The sequence below is a fragment of the Salvelinus namaycush genome, chromosome 24 (genome assembly GCF_016432855.1).
Source record: "Salvelinus namaycush isolate Seneca chromosome 24, SaNama_1.0, whole genome shotgun sequence".
In the NCBI taxonomy this organism is placed as follows: domain Eukaryota; kingdom Metazoa; phylum Chordata; class Actinopteri; order Salmoniformes; family Salmonidae; genus Salvelinus; species Salvelinus namaycush.
This window is the reverse complement of record NC_052330.1, coordinates 25,657,079-25,673,359: the sequence shown is the minus strand read 5'-3', so window position 1 is coordinate 25,673,359 and position 16,281 is coordinate 25,657,079. Positions and strand designations below refer to the sequence as shown.

Below are 16,281 nucleotides of genomic sequence, written 5' to 3'. Positions count from 1 at the left end.
TTTCACCTTGTAAATTAGGTTAGTAATGTGTAGTAACTACAATGCTGTTGATCCATCCTCAGTTTTCTCCTATCACAGGCATTAAAACTTATTTTGGCTGCAAGCCCGAGGCCGGCCACAATATGACAACAGCCACTTCAAGTGCAGGGCGCGAAATTCAAAATATATTTTTTAGAAATATTTAACTTTCACACATTAACAAGTCCAATACAGCAAATGAAAGGTACACATCTTGTGAATCCAGCCAACATGTCCAATTTTTAAAATGTTTTACAGCGAAAACAGCACGTATATTTATGTTAGCTCACCACCAAATACAAAAAAGGACAGACATTTTTCACAGCACAGGTAGCATGCACAAAGCCAACCTAACTAACCAAGAACCAACCAAACTAACCAACAAACAACTTCATCAGATGACTGTCTTATAACACGTTATTCAATAAATCTATGTTTTGTTCGAAAAATGTGCATATTTCAGGTACAAATCATAGTTTACATTGCAGCTACAATCAGAAATTGCACCGAAAGCAGACAGAATAATTACAGACACCAACGTCAAATACCTAAATACTCATCATAAAACATTTCTGAAAAATACATAGTGTACAGCAAATGAAAGACAGGCATCTTGTGATTCCAGCCAATATTTCCGATTTCTTAAGTGTTTTACAGCGAAAACACAATATAGCATTATATTAGCTTACCACAATAGCCAGAAACCCAGCAGCAAAAGTTAGCGATCGTAACAAACCAGCAAAAGATATATAATTTTTGACTAACCTTGATATGCTTCATCAGATGACAGTCCTATAACATCAGGTTATACATACACTTATGTTTTGTTCGAAAATGTGCATATTTAGAGCTGAAATCAGTGGTTATACATTGTGCTGACGTAGCTACTTTTTCCCACAACGTCCGGATATTTTTCTGACACTTTTTCTGACACACATATTCTGACCAAATAGCCATTCATAAACATAACTAAAAAATACATGTTGTATAGGAAATGATAGATACACTAGTTCTTAATGCAATCGCCGTGTTAGAATTCTAAAAATAACTTCATTACGACATAAGGCTTGCGTTATGGCGAGCGAGTGCCCAAAACCTGGGCGCAAAACTAATAGTACACAGTTCGACAGATATATGAAATAGCATCATAAAACGGGTCCTACTTTTGCTGATCGTCCATCAGAATGTTGTACAAGATGTCCTTTGTCAAGAACAATCGTTGTTTGGATTTAGAACGTCCTTTTTCCCTCTTGAATTAGCAAGCGCACTAGCCAAGTGGCGCGAAGCTCTCCTTCCTGAACAAAGGCACACAACGCAACACGCCTAACGTCCCGAATAAATTTCAATAGTCTAATAAAACTATATTGAAAAAACATACTTTACGATGATATGGTCACATGTATCAAATAAAATCAAAGCCGGAGATAGTAGTCGCCTATAACGAAAGCTTTTCAGAAGGCAATTCCAGGTCCAACCTCGCGCTTTCCAGAAAACAGGAAATGGGTGACACGTCATTCCAAGAGGATTTATTCCATCTCAGACCAAGATAAACACTCCATTTCTTCTCTCACTGCCTCTCGACATCCAGGGGAAGGTGTATGACGTGTATGTATACTAATACGTATCATGCCCATTTATAGGCAGGACCTAGAAGAGAGCATCGATTTCAGATTTTCCACTTCCTGGTCAGGAAGTTTGTGCCAAATTAGTTCTGTTTTACTCACAGATATAATTCAAACGGTTTTAGAAACTAGAGAGTGTTTTCTATCCAATAGTAATAATAATATGCATATTGTACGAGCAAGAATTGAGTACGAGGCCATTTGAAATGGGCACCTTTTATCTGGCTACTCAATACTGCCCCTGCAGCCCAAACAGGTTAAACTCTGTAACTGTTTTATTGTCACCTTTGGAATCAGGGTGAAATCCTGTGGTTTCCTTCCTCTCCAGCAACTGAGTTAGGAAGGATGCCTGTATCTCTGTAGTGACTGGGTGTATTGATACACCATCCAAAGATTAATGAATAACTTCACCATGCTCAGAGGGATATTCAATGTCTGATTTTTTTTATTTTTACCTATGCAACTTATTATGTGACTTGTTAAACACAATTTTACTCATTAACTTATTTAGGCTTGCCTTAAAACTTCTTATGGCTGCAAGCCCTAAGTCGGGATCAATATGACAACAGCCAGTCCAAGTGCAGGGCGCCAAATTCAAAAACCATAAATCTCATAATTGAAATTCCTCAAACATACATGTGTCTTATATCATTTTAAAGGTAATCTTGTTGTTAATCCCACCAAACTGTCCGATTTCAAATAGGCTTTTCAGCGAAAGCACTACAAACAATTATGTTAGGTCACCACAAAACTAAAAATAATCATAGCATTTTTCCCAGCTAATGATAGCATCACAAAAACCAGAATAGAGATAAAATGATTCACTAACCTTCGATTATTTTCATCAGATGACACTCATAGGACTTCATGTTACACAATACATGCGTGTTTTATTTGATTCAATTCATATTTATATCAAAAGATCTGAGTTTACATTGAGGCTACAAGAATCACTAAATGCAAAAACATCAAGTGACTTTGCATAGCCCGTCGTTTCAACATGAATACTCATCATAAATATAGATTTAGTTATACACATTGAGTTATAGATATACCTCTCCTTAATGCAACCGCAATGTCAGATTTAAAAATAACTTTAAGGAAAAATAACTGCACGCTATAATCTGAGACGGCGCTCAAATTAGCATATCACAGCTGCAAAGATAGCGTCACTATAAACAACAAAATATATTATAAATATTTCATTACCTTTGTTGGTTTCGATCAGAAGGCTTTTTTATTTTTATTTTATTTTTTATTTTTTTTATTTTTTTTGGGGGGGGTGGATCAGCTTAATATTGCGGAAAGAATGTTGCTTCCAATGTAATTGTCTGCATCATTTCCAATCCCCCATATTTTTTTGGGTAAATATATATATCCATTCACGTATGCATACATATACACATATATACATACACATACCTACATAGACATACTTTTTTTAAAGAGTATACCTTTATTATTATTCCCCGCAAACCCTACCACCGATCCCCCAATTGGAGTAAACTGATAAACATTTCTGTTTTTACCTTCAATTTATACATCTTATACACATTTTACAGACACAGTCTACTTTATAATAGTTCTCTCTTGTTTGTTCTTAGTCCTTCCTCTATTTCTGTTGTCCATCCAGTTTGATTTCCACTTGTAACTGTGCTATTTCACAATAGCTCCGCACCTATACACATTTCACAGATCCCGTATGCCCTACATTGTTTATCTTGTTATTAGTCCCACCCTTCAGCTCCACTCAACCTTTCCCATCTATCTTCCAACATCATCCATTTCGGATTTTTATTTGCCATATATTTTTCAACTGTGCTGTGATGCTTCACAAAAGATTTGAATCTTCCTATTCTCATAGCTTCCACGGATTGTAAATTAAAAATAAACATTTTTGCTAAAATAATTATTATATTATTGATTGATTGACTATGGCTTTTCAAATCCCCCAGTATTGCTATCTGTAGCGTTAGTTCTACGCAAATGTTGCAATTCTTCAACCATTCCTGGACCTGTGACCAAAAACGAGCTACATGCGGACAATACCAAAATAAATGGTCTAATGACTCTGCCTCCTCACAGCAGAATCTACAGAGCTGGGAAGATTGTATCCCCCATATATATAACATTCTATTAGTTGCAAGAATTTTGTACAATAATTTAAATTGAAAAATTCGAAGTTTTGAATCCGGCGTTGTTTTGCGTATCAATTCATAAACCATGTGCCATGGAATGGGTACATCGAAAATCTCTTCCCAACTATTTTGCAATTTATATGGCACAGCTGTAAGTTTTTTGGTCCTTAAATGAAATTGGTATATGTTTTTATTTATCACACTTTTCTTTAACCATTTATGTTCTTTAATATAAGGCCGACATACAAGTTCCTTACTTTTATCCCCTTCCACCTGCCTCTTCCATTTTTGTGGTAATGCTGCAATTAATTGGTTGTAATTTTGGGTAGAGCAGACATTTCCATATGTCTGTGTTAGCTGCATGTGTGACATTACTCCACCAGTCCTATTTATGATATCATTCACAAAAATTATACCTTTTTTAAACATTTCTTCGATAAATACAGTTTTTTTATCAATTACTATATTTGAATTTAACCACAAGATTTGTTGTACTATTTGTTTCGTCCTTTCAGGTGGATTAAACTGAAATTGCAACCAACTTTCTAAGGCTTGTTTAAAAAATAAAGATATTTTGGAGATTATTTCCTTTTCAAGCAACCGAAAGTGAGCAGGTGTAATCTGAATAAAGGGAAAAAGGCCCTTCTTGAACATAGGATGAGACATTCGTACCAATCTACTAGAGAACCAGTTTGGATTTAAGTATAACTTTTGTATGACTGATGCCTTTAGTGAGAGGTCTAATGCTTTAATATTTAATAATTTCTGCCCTCCGAATTCATATTCGTTATATAAATAGGCCCTTTTAATTTTATCTGGCTTGCTGTTCCAAATAAAATTGAATATTTTTTGTTCATATAATTTAAAAAGCAGGTCACTAGGTGTAGGCAAAACCATAAGCAAATAGGTAAACTGTGATATGATTAAAGAGTTAATCAGGGTGATTTTCCCACAAATAGACAGGTATTTTCCTTTCCATGGTAGCAAGATCTTATCTATTTTTGCTAACTTTCTATAAAAATTTATTGGAGTGAGATCATTTCTTTCTTTTGGGATTTGTATACCGAGTATGTCCACATCACCGTCAGACCATTTAATTGGTAAACTACATGGCAATGTAAAATGTGTATTTTTTAGTGATCCAATACGTAATATGGTACATTTATCATAATTTGGTTTTAATCCAGAGAGGATAGCAAATGTATCTAGATCCTCTAAGAGGCCGTGGAGAGATTCTAGTTGTGGTTTTAAAAGAAAACATGAATCATCAGCGTACAATGACACCTTAGTTTTTAGGCCCTGGATTTCTAATCCCTTAATATTAATGTTTGATCTAATTTCAACAGCTAACATTTCGATGGCAATAATAAATAGATATGCCGATAGTGGACAACCTTGTTTTACTCCTCTAGATAGTTTAAAACTTTCTGAGATGTAGCCATTATTTACTATTTTACACCTAGGGTTACTATACATAATTTTTACCCATTTTATAAGAGATTCCCCAAAATTGAAATATTCTAGGCATTTATATATAAACTCCAGTCGTACTTTATCAAAAGCCTTTTCAAAATCAGCTATGAAAACCAGGCCTGGTGTCCCCGATATTTCATAGTGTTCTATTGTTTCCAGTACTTGCCTTATATTATCTCCAATGTATCGTCCATGTAAAAAACCTGTCTGATTAGGATGAATAATATCTGACAAAACTTTTTTTATTCTATGCGCCAAGCATTTTGCTAGGATTTTTGCATCACAACACTGAAGTGTAAGAGGTCTCCAATTTTTTAAATGGACTGGATCTTTATATATACCACTTGGGTCCTGTTTCAGTAATAATGATATCACACCTTCTTGTTGCGTGTCTGATAATCTATCATTTATATAGGAGTGGTTAAAACAAGCTAATAATGGTCCTTTGAGTATATCAAAAAAATGTTTGTATACTTCCACTGGTATGCCATCCAGTCCTGGAGTTTTCCCATCCTTAAAGGCCCCAATTGCATCAAGTAGTTCCTCCTCTGTAATTAGGCCTTCACATGAGTCTTTCTGTACAGATGTTAATTTTACATTATTATTAGGGAAAAAATCCATACAATTAGTTTCAGTTAGTGGAGATGGAGGAGCCTGAAACGAAAATATATTCTTAAAGTACTTTACTTCCTCTTTCAAAATATCATTTGGTGAATCATGCGTGACTCCATCATTTGTAACAAGTTTTAATATGTTTTTTTTGGTAGCATTTCTATATTGAAGATTGAAAAAGAATTTGGTGCATTTTTCCCCATATTCCATCCAGTTCGCTTTATTTTTATAATATATTACACTGGATCTTTCTTGAATAAGTTCCTCCATTTCTTTTTGTTTTTCCTCTAACTTATTCTGTGCCTCTATGGTACCGTTTTTATTGTTATCTAACTGTACTGTTAGTCCTTCAATTTCCTTTGTTAATATGGACTCTTTTGATCGAAATTGCTTTTGTTTTATAGATGAGTACTGAATTGCATGGCCTCTAAAGGCACACTTAAAAGTGTCCCATACAATATGGGGATCTGCTGTACCTATGTTATGTCTAAAAAAGTCAGTTATAAATTCTTCTGTCCTAGTTCTAAACAATTTATCATCTAGTAGGCTTTGATTAAATTTCCAATATCCTCGCCCACGTGGAAATTCTGTAAGAGTAATATATATGCCAATTATGTGATGGTCCGACCGCATTCTGTCCCCTATCAAACACTTTTTAACTTTTGGTGCCAGAGAGAATGATATAAGAAAGTAGTCAAGGCGACTAGCTTGATTAAGCCTCCGCCATGTATATCTCACTAGGTCAGGGTATTTAAGTCTCCATATATCCACTAATTCCAATATATCCATGACATTCCTGATTTCCTTAAGTGCCTGAGGGTGATAGTTTGTAGTGTGATTTCCTTTCCGGTCCATAGAGGTATTTAAGACCGTATTAAAATCTCCCACTATAATAATAGAGTCTAGTGTTGCTTGTAGAGTTGATACATTCTTATATATATTGTCAAAGAAGCTTGGATCATCATTATTCGGACCGTATAGGTTAATAAGCCATATATGTTTATTGTCCAATAACATATTTAAAATAATCCATCTACCTTGAGGATCTGTTTGGACAAGTTGCACATTTGGATCAAAGTTATTATTAATTAAAACCATCACCCCTTTTGAATTTCTTTGCCCATGGGAGAAATATATTTCGCCCCCCCAGTTCTTTTTCCACAAAACTTCATCTAAAACTGTCGAATGGGTTTCCTGTAAACAGTAGATATTATAATCCTTCTCTTTTAGCCAGGTAAATACTGATCGTCTTTTCTTATTATCTGCTAAGCCATTACAATTGTAACTGGCTATACTTATTTCACCACTTACCATAATGAGACACACCTTTCAATTATTTTTATCAAAATATATGTTTGTAAACGTCCTATTAAAAAGTAACATAATGATTGAGTTTCTATATAGTTGTACCATGACATTTGCATCTCCACTAAGCAAACCTCCAATTGGTCCCCACTATTCCACCCGCCAAAAGCCCCCATCTCGAGTTGGGTTGTCATCCCAATGCCCGGCAGACCACCCCCGACCCCCCGCATCGCACAGCCCCGGACCGACTGGAATCCATCCTTCGAAAAGTGCACACAGCGCCATCCACCGAACCGAAGCAGATCCATTGCCAAATGCATTTCCATCGCCCTCACCTCGATTTTTATTACATATTGCTGTGAATCATCCTCTATAGTCCCTAACATCTTTTACTTCTTCCTTCGCAACAGTTGTGGGATACACACATACACCCACACACATTCAGCCCTTACCCCCACACAACCATAAGCTCACCCTCTCAACAATTGCACCATCCCAGAGCCCAACTCAAGATGGGTCATGATTTACAAATGTACTTGCAGTTGCAGCTGCATGAGAAGGCCTGCAAGACCGCGCAAAAAATGAGCATAAATGTAGAGATTTATTTACCATTGTCACATCCTAGATGATGGAGGTCAAATGTACACCTTCTTCCTGAAACACCCACAATACGGTCATCCATTTTGACCATGTTCCCAAGCATCTCCATGCAGTCCGATTGGTTTCGTGCCACCAGGGCCACAATAATATACCCCCTCTCTGAATGTCCGAGTGTGACCCCCTCCCCATGGGTTACTGCAGCTAGTGTTGCCAGCACTGCCACTGCCTGGGTGGGGGCACCCCACCGGAATCCCCACCGGCTAGGTACAAGGTCGTCAAGGTTCTCATTAGCAGCTTTGAGAATTTCCTTGTTTATTATGCTCTCCCTTTAGGGGGCTTTGGCTTTGCAGGACCAACCCTGCCAAGCAGGCTCAGATTCTTTAGGGGGCAGTGCTGCTCTTGGTCCCTGACCTCATTTTGGCTGCATACAGACCGCTTACAGCATGCACATAAAACAGTTAGGGACTTCTCCTTAGTATCTGGGCCATTCATGTGGGTGTCTAGGGTATAGGGCCATGGACCGTACCATTAAAATAGGATAATAAATAATTAGATATAATTTATTTTAAAAATGTAGTTCCCCATGATAGGACAATAAATAAATAAGACGTATAATTCATTATAAAAGTATATCCATCATCTGAACAACATTGAAAGCCCTCTCATACCCGGCCCACAGCAATACACTGGCTCTGGGATATGCAACTATTTCATTACTCACTCACTCAACTTTCCAAACATAACAAATAAAAATAAACACACACCACACCATCCACACATACTGTGCCTTCTGTTTACTTAGTTTTTATCTTCACTATGTAGAAATAGTGCTTGTGTTCAATTAGTTATATGTGAAGATTTATAGAAAAGCTATATTTTGTATTGTATTGTTACAATCAGTAACCGGGCTTGAATTGTGTTTATTTTCCTCATCTATGAGAACTTTGTAATTTTTAAAATAACCATGGAGTAATCTTTGTGTCTCTGAACAACTGGTTATCAATATATAGTTTATCAACGACGAGAGCTACTCGTTTCGCTTTTAATCTATTTTCTTTGAAAATTGGATACAGAACTTTGCGCCGTTCTGCAATTTCTTTCGGAAACTGATCATTCATGCCAATTTTGGTCCCAGCAAGTCTTTTACCCAGGCTTTTAACCATTATTTTATCTTTAAATGAAGCAAATTTGGCAACGATTGGGCGTTCGTACCTCTGCCCTCTCTGTCCGAGGCGGTGTACACGTTCAAGTTGGATCTTATCGATAACTTCGCGTGGAATCTGAAGCGCTGCAAAAAGGAACTCTCTAACTACAGATTCAGGAACCTCTCCTTCTTTCTCTTGGATACCTGTAAGTACCAAATTCTCTCTCATGGATCTAGTTTGTATGTCCAGTAAGCATTCCTTCAGAACGTTGTTCTCCTTTTTAAATTCATTCATTTCGGTTTCAATCTTATTGACTGTCCCTTTTAGCGCGTGTGTTTCCTTCTCCAAAGCCGCAGCTTTTTCATCACTCATCTCTAGGCTTGCCTTCAACTCTTTTATATCTTTACTAACTAATTCAAGTATACCCAGTTTGTCATTTATTGATTTTAACAGATCGGTTTCGACCTTTACCATTGCCGGTGGTGAGAATATTAGATCATCAGTGTCGGTTGAGGAGTCACGTTTTCGTTTTTGAATCGGTTCCCCTGTCTTACTCTCCGTCATGTTTGGGTGTTGCTTGTTTTCTATTTGTCGATAAATGTCTCTAGTCTTAGGATTTGTTTTGTGTTATTATCCAGATTGAAGGTTATCACCCACCAGATTATTTAGTGCTAATATTTTAGTCTAATTTAGCAGATATTTCGAATATTATGTTTTATCTTGAGGTGCTCTACATAACTTCGTTCAGTCCGCCATTACCTTTACGTTACCTTTACGTCCGCCGTCTACGTCCTACCTGACTACGTCCTACCTGACTTCTGGATCTTAGTCTCCTCCTCAGAACAGCGATTACTCCTCGATCAGAAGGCTTAGCAGAAACTCCAGGTCCACAATAAATGTTTGTTTTGTTCGAAAAAATCCGTTATTTATGTCCAATTGTTAGCGCGTTTGGTAAACATATCCAAACGCTAATTCTGGTCAGCTTCATATCGGACAAAAACTTCAAAATGTGATATTACCGGTCGAAGAAACATTTCAAACTAAGTACTGAATCAATCATTAGGATGTTTTTAACATATAGCTTCAATAAAGTTCCAACCGGAATATTCCTTCTGTCTGCGTGAGCCATGGAACGGCAGTGGCTTGCATGCGGAAGAGGGATGTTACGCGAGTGGCCGCTTGATGGACACCTGACTGATTCTGCTCTCATTCTCTCCCAGAACACCATAGAAGTCTCACTGGAATTTCTATTTATTACTGACATCTAGTGGAACCCCTAGGCAGTGCAACCCCTGCCATACGTCATTTGGAATTCTTTTGGGACTCTGTTGAATACAGACAATCTCAGATTTCTGACTTCCGGTTTGATTTCAACTCAGGATTTTGCCTGCCAATATGAGTTCTGTTAATCTCAGAGAAATAATTCAAACAGTTTTAGAAACTTTGGAGTGTTTTCTATCCAATATTAATAATAATATGCAAATATTAGGAACTATGACTAAGGAGCAGGCCGTTTGAAATTCGCACCTTTCATCCAAGCTACTCAATACTGCCCCTGCAGCCATAAGAAGTTTTAACAAAGGAGTTGAATACTGTGAGCGGACCAAGTAATTGGGCGTCACTCTGAAGCGGAAAGGTGGAACAAACGAGTCAGGAGTAGGTTTTCTTGATTGAACACAGTTCTCTATTGAGGGCATTTGGTCAACACCAACACTCCAACATAATCAATGAAAATCTCCCAAGAAAAAAAACATACATCTTCTTCTCCAGATCAAACAGGAACACAATACGATTGTCTTTAAACTACAACAAAAGTCACGGGATTGTCACCGTCTTAGTGGTTCTTCATGGATAGCTCCTCGGTCTCGGTGGCCATCTTCCAGAGATAGTTTTTCCTCCCTCCTGCTGGTTCCATACTCTCTCTTATAAGGGAAGGAGAATAGGTCATTAGTACCGTCAGCTGTGCTTAATTGCCTCTGGTTACCTTGTCTCCCATGCCTTGTTAGGTTACTATCCGTGAGCCCAGCCTGCCCTCTGGTGGTCCTTCCACATACCTTCCCCCTCAGGACCGAACCGGAGGGTCGGGCGCCAGACGCACCGTCTTGGTCGCGTCGGGACATTCCCGTTCCTCGATCCGGCCCTGTGGATGACATGGAAAGAGAACGGTTGTAAAGACAAAAACCATCTGGCTATTCTGTTGTTATTGTTTCTCTTACCAGCCATCCACGTGAGGGGCGCATGGTCAGTAACTAATGCAAATCTCCGACCCAGTAGGTAGTACCAGAGATAATCGAGGTCCCACTTAATGGCTAAGGCCTCTTTCTCTACGGTACCTCTGTTCCCGATCGCTGAGCTTCCTACTTATGAAGAGAATCTGCTTCGCCTTTACCCTGAGCTAGTACGGCTCCGAGCCCCGTATCCGAGGCGTCGACCTGCACAATGAACTCTTGTGAGAAGTCCGGAGCCTGTAGGACGGGATCAGAACACAGGCCATCTTTTAGCAATTGAAAGGCCTCTTTCGTCTCGTCTTTCCACTCTACCTGGTTTGGCAAGTTTTTCTTGATGAGGTTTGTGAGGGGGTTGGCAATGGTTGCATATCCCGGGATAAAACGGCTATAATATCCCGTTATCCCTAAGAAGGCCCGAACGTCCCGCTTGGTCCGGGGTCGAGGCCAGTCCTGAATTGCCCTGGTCTTCTCTGCCTGTGGGCGTATTTTCCCATTCCCCACGGTGTACCCCAGGTATTCCGCTTCGGACAGGCCCAGGCAGCATTTATTTGGATTGGCCGTCAACCCTGTAGCTTCCAAACTCACGAGCACCGCTCGTAATCGCAGGAGGTGACTATCCCAGTCCTCGCTGTGGATGACCACATCGTCTATGTACTCCGCTGCATACTCTTGATGGGGCCGTAGAATGTCATCCATGAGCCGTTGTAAAGTTGCAGCGGCACCATGCAGTCCCGAAGCCTGCCCTCTGGTGGTCCTTCCACAATACTTATAGACTCAAGATATTTCAGCTTTCATTGTTTATTCATTAGTAACATTTTTTAAAGAATTCATTCCACTTTGACAGTCTATACCAGTTGCTAATGAAGCATGTAAAATGTGATTTTTTTCCATTTATTAACAATTGAAATTGAGTGAGAACTTGATCTCAATATTTATGCCTAAAGGAGGATAAAAGTAAATAATGTGCAACATCCCACGCAAGCTCCCACATAGTTTAATCTATGACTTTAAACCACTCTCTGAAGGACTGGATGTCCATTATGGTGCATTCTGAGTAGTTCTGAGTAGTTTTTTGTCTCATACTGAGTAGTTGAATGGTATCCATGTGTAATTTCTCCAAAGCCATTTTATAATTGATTATATAACAACTACCTGGAGAATGAAAGAATAGTCATATCTTATAGTTCTATTCAAAGAGAATATTGTGTATCTCCTATAGCCTACCTATGTGAGTGCTCTGGTATATTATTTATCCACAGCCATATTTGATGTTCACTAGTACTGAGACACACGAACAAAGCTGTTGTGCCTGGGCAGAGTTTGAGCAGCACGCATCTCAACCCTTCTGTCTCTCAACTATCCTGCCTCAATACACATACAGTACATATTCATCCACAATCCTATCTTCCAGATATATTCTCTCTATCTCCAACACTCTCTCTATCCTCTGCTTTCTCAATTTTCTCTCCTTATCTCCATCACTCTCTATCTTCCATCTGTCCTCTACATCTTCATTTTTCTCTCTATCCTCCATCTATGTACTTACATACGTACAGATTCTCAATCTATCCTTCCTCTATCCTCTATCTATGTATTCTCAGTCTATCCTTCCTCTATCCTCCATCTATTTATTCTCAGACTATCCATACTCTATCCTCCATAATCTCTATCTATCCTCTCCTTATCCCTCACCACTTTCTTCAATCTATCCTCTCTCTATTCCCTACCTCTAGCCAATTTCACTGAAACAGATTTACCCTGTGTGAAATAGCATAATGATGTCCCTGCCCTGGCCACTAATAAAACAACAATATACACTGAGTGTACAAAACATTAGGAAAATGACATAGACTGACAAGGTGATTCCAGGTGAAAGCTATGATCCCTTATTGATGTCACTTCAATCAGTGTATATGAAGGGGAGGAGACAGGTTGAATAATAATTTTTAAGCCTTGAGACAATTGAGACATGGATTGTGTATGTGTGCCATTCAGAGAGTGAATGGGCAAGACAAAATATTGAAGTGCCTTTGGACGGTGTATGGTAGCAGGTGCAAGGCGCACAAGTTTGAGTGAGTCAAGAACTGTAATGCTGCTGGGTTTTTTACGCTCAACTGTTTCTTGTGTGTATCAAGAATGGTCCACCACCCAAAGGACATCCAGCCATCTTGACACAACTGTGGGAAGCATTGGAGTCAACATGAGTGAGCATCCCTGTGGAATGCTTTCGACACCTTGTAGAGTTCATGCCCTGACTAATTGAGTCTGTTCTGAGGGCAAAAGGGGGTGCAACTCAATATTAGGAAGGTGCTCCTAATGTTTTGTGCATTAAGTGTATTTTCACCAGTTGTCCACTGTCAAAGCAGGCCTTGTCTCTCACAGATGGTGAGATTGTGGTTTAGATTCTCGCAAGAAACACTGAATATAAGTCGGTGAATTCGGTAAGTCGCTTTGGATGAAAATGTGTGCTAAATGTGTCGGGATAGTGTTTGACTCAATTCAATTCAATAATATTTGTCTTTATACTGTCAGGATTTGGCCAGGATTGTTCAGGTTTTGGTCACTAGATGTCCCCATTGCACCTTTTTTGAACCTTTTGTTTTTTCCTTGCTCTATTATTGTTTGCACCTGTGTGTCGTTTCATTGTTGGTATTTAAACCCTGTGTGTTCCTCAGTTCTTTGCTCAGTGTTTGTACGTTAGCACCCAGCCCCAGCCATGCTGTGAACTTTTTCTCTTGTTGGATTTTCCAGAGGTTCTCTGGTTTTGTTCTTGTTTATTTTTGATGAGTCTTTTGAGGTTTGTTTTTTCCCTTGCTGTTCTTACCACTTTGTGGACTTTCTTTGTATTTTGGAGGATATCCATTTTTGTCTCTTGGCTTTACTTTTGACGTTGTGGATTTATATTTTTGCCTGAAGATCTTACTTACTTTGATTAAACCACCGTCTCTAGTACTGCTGTGTCTGCCTCATCTTCTGGGTTCTGCCGACTATTAGTGACTGTTTCTCTCACCGGGTCCTGACATATACCAAATGGGGCATTAATGCAGGCAAGCAGTTAGAACGAATAACAGTGTGTTCAGCTCAGTTCATGTGGTTTTCATTGCAATAATTGACCAGGTGAAAATGTCCCAAAAAACACAGCATTATAAAATAGAAGTCTTAAGCGCATTAGATAATGAGCTCATTAACAAACCACCACAGATGTTGCTTGCATTGCTATTTCAATATGATGGCTATGAATAGATAGATGTAGAGGGTAAATAGGAAAATATTGAGTCATTATTTAGTTTGGGTTTTAGATTTATTAAAATAGGCGACGTAGAGCACATTTAAAGCACATCCTACTTGGGGCCGTTCAATGCTCAAACGTTCCCAGCTATCGGCCTAGCAGTTCTAACAAAAAGTGGACTGGAGATAAGACACCCCAGGAAATGATACTGGATGCAGGAGGGTTCCCATCTAATTCCCTTTCATTTCCTCTGCAAACACCATCCAAACCCCTAAACTCCCAGACAGTTGATTTGGGCAGTGTCCACGTCTCCACATTTCCTCAGTACTGTAGGATGGTGCATTAGGTTAGTTCTCACAATGCAAGTTGAGAGAGACACTCTTAATTAAAAGACAATTGCAAGTGGCAGCACTGAAGCAAACGTTTATCCATAACAAATGATTGAATGTTGCTTTTATAGAACATTCTGTATCCCCGATGACACTCCTCAGCCCCTGAGGGAGAGGAAAAGAGGGAGAGACAAAAAGGTGGATGAAGGGAATGAGGCCTTTGTGCCATCTTGTCACTACATTACCAATACATCAAGGGCTTCAGTTTAGGAGCCATTCTACCATGACAAATACTGCACTTAGGGATTAATAGTGTCCACTCACCCATGTGATGCTCAGTACTCTGCCGTGCTCTGCCCTGGAACACCAATATCTGGCCATGCTGGAGAATGACTGTTTGGCACATTCTACTCCTATTATCTCTACCATAGACATCTAGTGACTAACCTCTTCTCTCTCTCTCTCTCTCTCTCTCTCTCTCTTTCTTCGAGCTTGATTGGTTAATTGATTGCTAGATTAGTTGATGAACCGTTGCTCGCTCTTCCAGTTTATTTGACTGACTGAACTCTCTCTCTCTCCCCCCTCCAGCGGTGCTGTCGGTCCTGGGTAATGCTGCGGTCCTGGTGACCTCAGCACTCCGGCCAACTCACCTCAAGGCCCCGGAGCTCCTGACAGTCAACCTGGCGGTGACAGACATAGGCATGGCTCTCAGCATGTACCCCCTGTCCATCGCCTCACTCTTCAACCACGCCTGGATTGGAGGGGACTCCTCCTGCCTGTACTATGGCCTGATGGGGATGATCTTCAGCACGGCCAGCATCATGACCCTGGCTGTCATGGGTCTGGTACGATACCTGGTGACAGGAAACCCACCCAGAACAGGTATTCTGGGTATACACTGGAGTGGTAGAGGTAGATACTGTATAGGGGTAAGGTGACTAGACTTCAGGATATATGATAAACAGCGTAACAACAGCGTAAATTATGATTTTATGTGAGTGTGTGTGTGTAGAGTAAGTATACATTTATGTGCATATTATGTGTGTGTGAGCAAATTATGAAGTGAGTGTTTGTGTGTGTTGGAGTCAGTGTGTGAGTGTGTAGGGTCCTGTGAGTGTGTAGAGCCCTGTGAGTGTGTAGGGCCCTGTGAGTGTGTAGGGCCCTGTGAGTGTGTAGGGCCCCGTGAGTGTGTAGGGCCCCGTGAGTGTGTAGGGCCCCATGAGTGTGTAGGGCCCCGTGAGTGTGTAGGGCCCCGTGAGTGTGTAGGGCCCCGTGAGTGTGTAGGGCCCCGTGAGTGTGTAGGGCCCCGTGAGTGTGTAGGGCCCCGTGAGTGTGTAGAGCCCCGTGAGTGTAGAGCCCCGTGAGTGTGTAGAGCCCCGTGAGTGTGTAGAGCCCTGTGAGTGTGTAGGGCCCTGTGAGTGTGCGTATAAACAGTTCTAGATAGAGCTCAGACTTTCCGACATGATGATCACTGACTCTATGATTTGACCTGAAGATCACTGACTCTATGATTTGACCTGAAGATCACTGACTCTATGATTTGACCTGATGATCACTGACTCTATGATTTGACCTGAAGATC

General features: G+C 39.7%; 1 protein-coding gene across 1 annotated transcript in view; it reads left to right on the top strand.

Annotated features, from left to right (window-relative positions):
• opn8a (opsin 8, group member a) overlaps nt 1–16,281 on the top strand; it is a 78,294-nt gene that overhangs the window by 16,415 nt on the left and 45,598 nt on the right. The window contains exon 2 of the mRNA XM_038962658.1: nt 15,288–15,581. Within this exon, the coding sequence (XP_038818586.1) occupies nt 15,288–15,581 (294 nt within the window). The remainder of the gene's footprint in view (nt 1–15,287; nt 15,582–16,281) is intronic.